Source organism: Solanum tuberosum, unplaced genomic scaffold, assembly GCF_000226075.1.
Source record: "Solanum tuberosum cultivar DM 1-3 516 R44 unplaced genomic scaffold, SolTub_3.0 scf00736, whole genome shotgun sequence".
NCBI lineage: Eukaryota > Viridiplantae > Streptophyta > Magnoliopsida > Solanales > Solanaceae > Solanum > Solanum tuberosum.
In genome coordinates this window covers 6,631-15,498 of record NW_006239661.1, presented here as the reverse complement: position 1 = coordinate 15,498, position 8,868 = coordinate 6,631, and the positions used below count along the sequence as shown (strand labels likewise).

Below are 8,868 nucleotides of genomic sequence, written 5' to 3'. Positions count from 1 at the left end.
GTTGGTGGGGGAGGGGGGAGGGATTGGGTGTCCTTGATATATGATCTCATGCTAGGTAAAAGTGAGACGATCAAGTGGTTATAGGAGTCATATGTTCTATGTGACTTGGAGTGGAAATATTGATGTCATGATGTAGTTTTGTCGTACAATATGTATCTTTGCTGGTTCCCTAGGGGGTTGTTTGGTTCACTTACTAGTTATATGGGGATTATAATGCAAGGATATATTGTTTATGCAATGATTAATACTTAAGCACTTATTATGTGGTGGTTACTACAAACTATAAATCAATTGTCCGGTGATCACTTTGACCAACCGAACACTGTATTATCTTATGAGGAATTTTATGTTGGGATTATTTGCTTCAATACCACAACTAAACTACCCCTAATTGCATTGCTTGCGTCATTACTGCCAGACTATATAGAATCTAGAGTAACGATTGAATCTACTTGACACTCACTTCTCTTTCTCTTCTTTTACAGATCTTGTTCTTAAAGATAAGATCATTGTATATGACTTGGCCCGACAAAGAATTGGATGGGCAGAATATGATTGTAAGTACCATCTTTTAAGATTCGATTCTCATTGCTTACGTCTCCATACTGCCTCCTTGCTTAGAGATCGTTGATGAATGTATACACCCTACCAATTCTCTATAAGGAGGGAGCTCTGATGTCATTCACTTATATAAAATGCTTTTGTTATAGGCTCATCACCCGTGAATGTGTCTATAACCTCGGGCAAGGATGAATTCATGAATGCTGGACAATATGTTAGCAGTTCACCAAGAAGTGTTCCCTTCAATCTGCCACTAGCTAGAACTAATGCTCTTCTTTTACTTTTCTGGGAGCTGATGATCGGTTCCTACTTGTGTAGCTTGACTTCAATGCTTCTCGTCGTTTTCCTTGATATTTGATATACTCTGCTAATTATAATATCAATAGAGCACAGTTGGAAGGATTATGAAGATTTTGTTGGAAGCAAGTCAATTCTTTTTTCAGTTCTTGCTTCTAATGGCCAAGTTGTAGAGGTAAAATGCCAGAAGATTGGGTTCTTACAGAACAATAGTTTGTGTATAACATTATAACGATGTAATAGCGATTCACTGTTGTAGTCAATTAGTCATTCGTGCTTTGTAATTTCCATTTGTCTTGTTCGTCATGTAACACACAATGCTGAGAATGTTATTGCGTTTTTTTCCCTCGCGATGAGGATTTTTAATTGTAATTTGCAGAGTGTAAGAATCTGTTTGCTATTTGATTTTTACGTTCTACGCTTGGAGAAATATTTGCCCAGTAGACACAGCAGAAAATGCCGTGACTAATTTTTCAGAGAATAATATAAACACCAACAACAACATACCTTGCGAAATTTCATAAGTGGGGTTTGGGGAGGATAGATTGTATGTAGACCATTCCCCTATCTCGTGGTGGTAAGGAGACTGTTTCCAGATGTTCCTTGGCTTGAGTACAACATATTAACAACCACAAAATAATGCGATAACCTAAACACAAGTGAAATCAAAAGAAGACAATATAGGAAAACAGCTAAACCCCTCTCGAATATAAAGGTGATAAAAAAATTAAAGGATTTATTATCAATTTAACTAAGTTGAATGATTTTCAATATTTCATTTTTATTTGTAAACTATATTTTCCAAACAAAAATAAGAAGTGTTGACTCTATGTTTGTGTTTTCAGAGATAGATGTGTCTCTGGAATCATCACAACCAACCATTTTCTTCACTGTTTTAATTATTGTGAAGTATGAATTATTGTCTTTATTTAGGTAAAGAAGACTTTGGTACAGAGGAAGAACATTTTGTGAAGGAGCAAACACAATAATGGCCGATCCTGTAATTGGTGCTACTGCTCAAGTTTTGCTTGACAAGTTGCTTTCTCCCACTATTGAGGAGGTCAAAAGTTTAAGGAACTGCAAGAAAAATCTCGAAATGCTGACAAAAAATGTATCCTTGATCCAAGCTTTCATTCATGATGCTGAAAGACGACAAGTCGAAGATCAGGCTGTGGAAAAATGGCTCAAGATGCTTGAGAGAGTTGCTGAAAATGCTGATAATGTGTTTGACGAATTCAGGTATGAATCTCTCAAAAGACAAGTGAAGATTCGAAACAATCCAATGAAAAAGGTCAGTGATTTCTTTTCTCATACAGCTTTTAAGAGCAAAATGTCTCAAAAAATCAACAACATCAATGAAGAGTTGACGGCTATCAATAAGTTAGCCAAAGACCTTGGTCTCCAATCATTGATGGTTCCTCCTCGGCAAATACTACTAATTCGAGAAACAGATTCTGTAGTGGTTGCTTTGGATGTTGTTGGTAGAGACAAAGATGTTGCTGAAATAAAGGAGAAGATATTGACCATGAGAGAGGATGTTGTTCTGTCAACCATTCCAATAGTGGGTATGGGAGGTTTAGGGAAAACAACTGTCGCAAAGAGAATTTACAATGATGAACACATCAAGCAAACCTTTGAAAAGAGAGTTTGGCTGTGTCTACCTGAAATGTCGGAGACTAAGAGCTTTCTTGAACTGATCCTCGAATCATTGACAGAGAGGAAAGTTAAGGTCCAGAGCAGAGATATAATTGTCATGAAGCTCCGAGATGAACTGGCAGGAAGGAAGTATTTGCTTGTCCTGGATGATTTCTGGCGTGTTGACTCTACATTGTGGAATGAGTTTGTGGATACCTTGAGAGGAATAAATACTTCCCGGGGAAACTTCATTCTCGTGACTACTCGTATGGAACAGGTGGCGTCCACAGTAGCAGCAGTAGGTCCTCATAAGTTGGAAAAACTAGCAGAAGATCATTGTCGGTCCATTTTCAAACAAAGAGCGTTTGTTGATGGGGAAATTCCAGAGGAATTAGCAAGCATGGGCAACAGGATTGTTAAAATGTGTCAAGGTCTACCGTTGGCTGCAAGTGTATTGGGAGGCCTCTTACGCAGTAAGGAAAAACATGAATGGCAGGCAATTCTTGATGGAAACCCCCTTGTTGCAGGTGAAGATGGTAATGGAGAAAATAGCATAAAGAAAATCCTAAAACTCAGCTATGATTATCTACCATATCCACATCTGAAAAAATGCTTTGCTTACTTTGCAATGTTTCCAAAAGACCTTGAGTTTGAAAAGGACCAACTGATCCAACTCTGGATGGCAGAAGGCTTTCTTCATCCATGTCAAGAGACCACCGTGATGGAGGACATCGGGAACAAGTTCTTTCAACTCTTGTTGCGGAATTCCTTGCTGCAAGATGTTAAGCTAGATGAGCATAACAATATAACACACTGTAAGATGCACGATCTTGTGCATGATTTGGCTGGAGATATCTTAAAATCTAAACTAATTGATCCAAAGGGCGATGGTGGAGAAAATCTTTCTCATGCACGATACTTTGGATGGGACTCACCAAGTGATCAAATAGATAAGATAAATGAGCCAGGACGTTTGTACACACTGTTCTGGAGAAGCAATCATATATCGGAAGATATGCTGTTGAGCTTTAAGTTCTTGAGAGTTTTAAATTTGTCCAGTTCAGGAATCAAGGAGCTGCCAGCCAAAATCGGCAAGCTAATATACTTGAGATATCTTGATCTCTCCAACACTAAGATCACAGCCTTGCCCAACTCCATTTGCAAGCTCTACAATTTGCAAACATTTAGAGTCAATGACTGCTATTCACTCAAGGAACTTCCATATGAGATGGGAAATATGATAAGTTTGAGACACATTTACTGCTATTCTCGATCTCAGTTGCCACTTAACATGGGACAATTGACTTGTCTTCAGACCCTGCAGTATTTCAATGTGGGGTTAGAGAAAGGGCGTCGAATAGGAGAATTAGGTTGTTTGAAGAACCTTAGAGGTGAATTGACGATCAATGAGCTGGAATTGGTCTGTAGTATTGAAGAAGCTCGAACAGCATATTTACAAGAGAAATCGATTATCTACAAGCTGGCATATGTGTGGTTCCACGATGAACCAGAAGGCTGTGAAACCATTGTTGAGCATGTGTTGGATGGTCTTCAACCGCATACTAACTTGAAAACCTTAGAAGTCAAGAACTATTTAGGTACTAGATTTCCTTCATGGTTCAGAGAAGAATCTCTACCAAATTTGGTCAAGTTGAAATTAAGTGGTTGCAAAAGATGCAAAGAAATTCCATGGCTTGGCCAACTGAAATTGCTTCGGCATCTTGAGCTATTAGGGTTACATAAGGTTGAATGCATCGGAACTACTTTTTATGGTATTGATGGTAACAACATTGGATCAAGCAGCAATGTCCAAGTGTTCCCATCATTGACTGAACTAGTATTGAAGGATATGTCTAGCCTTATTGAGTGGAAGGGAGATGAAATTGGAGTAAGAATGTTTCCTCTGCTTGAGAAGTTGAGGATTAGTAGCTGTCCATTGTTAAAAATTACTCCAAGTCAATTTGAAATCCTCCGTGAATTAAGAATTGAAAGAGTTGACAGTGAAATGCCATTGTTGAACTTGTGCAGTAAATTGACATCTCTCGTAAAGCTTAGTGTTTATGATGTGAAAGAGCTCACTTGTTTTCCAGATGAGATGCTACGCAACAAGGTTTCTCTTCAACACCTATTGGTCTCAGACTGTGGAGAGTTTCGTGAATTGCCACAAAGCTTATACAGTCTCCGTTCTCTTAAGAGCTTAAAGATTTACCGCTGCACCAATTTCAGTTCCTTTCCTGTTCCCAGTGGAGAGAATTATTTGACTTCCCTCCAAAGTTTTCAGTTATGGAACTGTGATGGATTGACCAGTTTACCAAATGGGATGCTAGAGCATTGTCGGTCTCTGGAATCTTTGATGGTCTGCTACTGTAACAACTTAGTTTCCTTCCCTATACGTGTGGGGGAAATGCCTTTACTTTTTGATGTGTATCTATCAGAATGTCCCAAATTGATTAGTGTACCCGCAGGGGACCTTTACCGTCTCACTGGGTTACGGCATTTGGAAATTGGTCCTTTCTCAGAGATGGTGGATTTTGAGGCATTCCAATTGATTTTCAATGGCATTCAGCAGCTGTTGTCCCTTCGTTTTTTGTGTGTGGTAGGACATTTGCACTGGGATTCTCTGCCCTATCAGCTTATGCAACTCTCTGACCTAACAGAGATCCAAATATATGGATTCGGAATCGAGGCTCTTCCTCATAAATTTGACAACCTTGCTTCTCTTGAAAGATTAACGTTAGTGAGGTGCAAACGGCTACAACATCTGGACTTCTCAATTGCCATGCTCAAATTACGGCATCTCCAGATACAGGATTGTCCATTGTTAGAAACTCTGTTGTATGGGCTTGGCAACCTTGTTTCTTTGCAGGAGTTAGTTTTACAGAAATGCGAGAAACTAGAGCATCTGCCATCCGGAGATGCCATGCAACGCCTCACCAAATTACGGTACCTGAAAATTGAAGGCTGCCCAAAGTTAGAAGAAAGTTGCACCAATCGGATTGGCTCAAACTCCCAGTGGTCCAACATTTCCCATATTCCAAAAATTAAAGTAGGTGAAAGCATAATTCAGGACTTAAGTAAGTCTCTGTTCCTCTTTCAGTTTCTGAGTCGATTTTTTTGTTCTTTCTTTTCCACGAGTTACTCTCCTTCTTTTTAACAAACTTTTCATTCCCCAAACTAATACATGTTATGGTACTGAAGAATTGCAGATTTTTTTATCACTCACTTGAAACTAACTGTTCTTCTTCTTCTTCTTATCGTCATCAAAAGAGGAATATATACATTCCCGTCCTTTAATAATGTAATATGTTCCTTCTCATAGGTAACTAGATCAAATGTCATGCTGGAACGTTGCTAGCTGTGGTATATCAAGTCAAAATTTATGGTTGGTAATCAGGCTGGCTAAAATTTTCATTTAGACTTGGTAGAGGAATGCTATAACAAATTTGTCGCTTCTTTTCACTGGTCATTATTGTACTGTTTAACTAGGTTGGCTGTGTTTTGTATGCATGCAATGTAAGCTTGGTTGCGTTTCTAGCACCATGAGGGACGTTCATCCATTTGGTTTAAGGATTCTCTACTCTCATTGGACCAAACATCTCCATGTAAGCTTCTTCCCAGTTATTAATCTCCTAGATCCCATAGTTTCTTTTGTTAATCGTGCAGCAAAAGAGTATCTTTTAATCCTCAAATATTATAATGCTCTTCGATATTGGGTATAGTGTGTTAGCATGTTGGACAGATACTAATAGTTGTACATATCTATGTAATAGCTCTAAATATTTGTGTAATTACTGTGTCAATTGCTTTCCACATGTAGGAGATATCAGGGATAAATGTAGCATATTTTTATAGATATTACAGATATTTAGGGGTGTAAGTGGCAACTTCTAATTTAATGGAAGAGCTCTTAATTTGAGAGCATTCATTCAGCAAATTCGACTCTGGATAAAGACAATTTCTCTTTCTCTTGAGGAAAATGAAGTATTTGATTGACAAAACATTGGCTTATCATGGTTGACACAATCAGTTTCTTTTGCATAAGAGAAGGTGAAACATAGAGGGGGGAAAACGACCTTCTGCAAGACAATTTTATTATCGACTATCTGGTGAAATAGTATAGGTAACAAAGCCATTTCATCATAAGCCTTAGATGCAAGACAGATTTCATTTTGGTAAAAAATGTGACTTCAGTTGATAGTAGAGGCTTTTCCAAATTTTGTTGACGGTCTTCACTCTTCAATAGTATTTTCTTTAATTTTCATGGGACTTATCGGAACATTGTTTACATTGGTGCCTTTGGGGACGGTGATTGCACAAGCTGATTAGGTCTTGTTTTCTCCTAAAATTTCTCTTTTTAGTGGTTTTTTTTTTTTTTTTGGTTGAAAACAGAGTAATATATATGTTATGTAATATGCATCGTTACATTGTTACCAGCAAGTGGCAAAACAGGACACCTACTATTGGTGTTCTGAGGAAGGGGCATACTATTACTAGTACTATTACATGAGTTAATTACAGAGGGCATACTATTACTAGTACTATTACATGAGTTAATTACAGAGGGCATACTATTACTAGTACTATTACATGAGTTAATTACAGAGGGCATACTATTACTAGTACTATTACATGAGTTAATTACAGAGGGCATACTATTACTAGTACTATTACATGAGTTAATTACAGAGGGCATACTATTACTAGTACTATTACATGAGTTAATTACAGAGGGCATACTATTACTAGTACTATTACATGAGTTAATTACAGAGGGCATACTATTACTAGTACTATTACATGAGTTAATTACAGAGGGCATACTATTACTAGTACTATTACATGAGTTAATTACAGAGGGCATACTATTACTAGTACTATTACATGAGTTAATTACAGAGGGCATACTATTACTAGTACTATTACATGAGTTAATTACAGAGGGCATACTATTACTAGTACTATTACATGAGTTAATTACAGAGGGCATACTATTACTAGTACTATTACATGAGTTAATTACAGAGGGCATACTATTACTAGTACTATTACATGAGTTAATTACAGAGGGCATACTATTACTAGTACTATTACATGAGTTAATTACAGAGGGCATACTATTACTAGTACTATTACATGAGTTGCTTGCAAAAGATATCTTAGATAGTCTAACAAATGGAGTTCCTTCTTTGTCTGCTTCTAGTTTGCTGGATACAAACACCGGAGGAACTTCCATGCACAAAAAAGAGTTGATTTGATCCATTTTAGCGCCTTCCTTTGCTAGAGCGTCTTTTTAGTGGTTACTTGTAATGACCCGCGTCTCCATTTCCCAAGAAAGAACTGTGTGCCAAAACTGACTTTTTTCCCCTTGTGTTTCAGATGGTTGAACAACGGCATGGAAAAAAGACTATGAAGTTTCATAGTCATGATTGTCAAGGAAAATTGCATTTCGTAAATTCATTTGCATTTGGCTGGAACTGGAATTGAGATACTATTCTGTATGTGGAAAATTCTGGACTAAGATCTGTCAGCTGAGGACTTTCGTGCATTGTGTACATGCTACACTTGCCTTTTCTTGTATATAGAGATTTTGTCTCCAGCAAACAGTTTTTTAATTATTTTTTTAACGTTGTGTGGGGTTAGGTTTGACCCCTACCACGTCTGTAACATCCAAAAAGTTGCAAAAGCAGAAGGGGACATGGACCTAACTTCCAGCAAACAGTTTATATTCGCTTAACTGTTGTATCATTGTCTAGTTGATAGCTTCTTTAATGTATCTCTGTTTTCCTTTCGAAATTTATCTTGGCTTATGTTAGTGCATACTATGATGGATTAAATATAAAACATGTGTTCCAAATCAACATTTCCTGCATATTTCTATGTATTGTTTTGAAAGGGAAAGTCCAGTACTTCCATAGTCATTTTAGCAGGAATCTTTTTTGGATAAATTACCTTATTAGACATACATCACTACTATATATACTAATATTATCTTTACTTTCAAACAATTACATATATTACCACTTTTAATATTTTATACCATATATTAATATATTATTTGAAGATACAATTAGATTATTAGATACCCACATATCTTAAAACTAGGATTGATTAATTATCTGCTTAATTGACTCTTTCACTCCAAATCAACCACTATCTCTTAATTCTCCCCTCCCATATTTATCACTCAATTATGTCTCCTCCTTTATGATTCAAGAATTTCATCGTACAATTTCATTCCAACAATAGCTAATCTACTCTCTTCTTCTCAAGATATCATCACCATGGCCGACAAATTCTCCTGAACTCAAATATTATTTTGTATTGTTCATTTATAACTAGAACAAAACAAAGAACCTGCCACAGAGAAAACTTTAA

The 8,868-nt window shown here is 37.0% G+C and overlaps 2 protein-coding genes across 3 annotated transcripts in view; both read left to right on the top strand.

The window, feature by feature from the left end:
- LOC102600247 (aspartic proteinase-like protein 2) overlaps window positions 1-1,256 on the top strand; it is an 8,580-nt gene extending 7,324 nt beyond the window's left edge. Inside the window, exons 9-10 of one of the 2 annotated variants that reach the window (XM_006367187.2) lie at window positions 486-557; window positions 711-1,256. In XM_006367187.2, the coding sequence (XP_006367249.1) occupies window positions 486-557; window positions 711-919 (281 nt within the window). In that variant the 3' untranslated portion in view covers window positions 920-1,256. The remainder of the gene's footprint in view (window positions 1-485; window positions 558-710) is intronic. The other variant, XM_006367186.2, reaches the window with a different exon arrangement.
- A 434-nt stretch (window positions 1,257-1,690) lies between these two features.
- On the top strand, window positions 1,691-8,286 carry LOC107058997 (putative disease resistance protein RGA1). Its single transcript, XM_015305334.1, has 4 exons — window positions 1,691-5,567; window positions 5,813-5,875; window positions 5,980-6,095; window positions 7,870-8,286. Exons 1-2 carry the CDS (start codon window positions 1,847-1,849, stop codon window positions 5,818-5,820), a joined length of 3,729 nt encoding a protein of 1,242 aa, XP_015160820.1. The 5' UTR covers window positions 1,691-1,846; the 3' UTR covers window positions 5,821-5,875; window positions 5,980-6,095; window positions 7,870-8,286.
- Window positions 8,287-8,868: the final 582 nt, after the last annotated feature.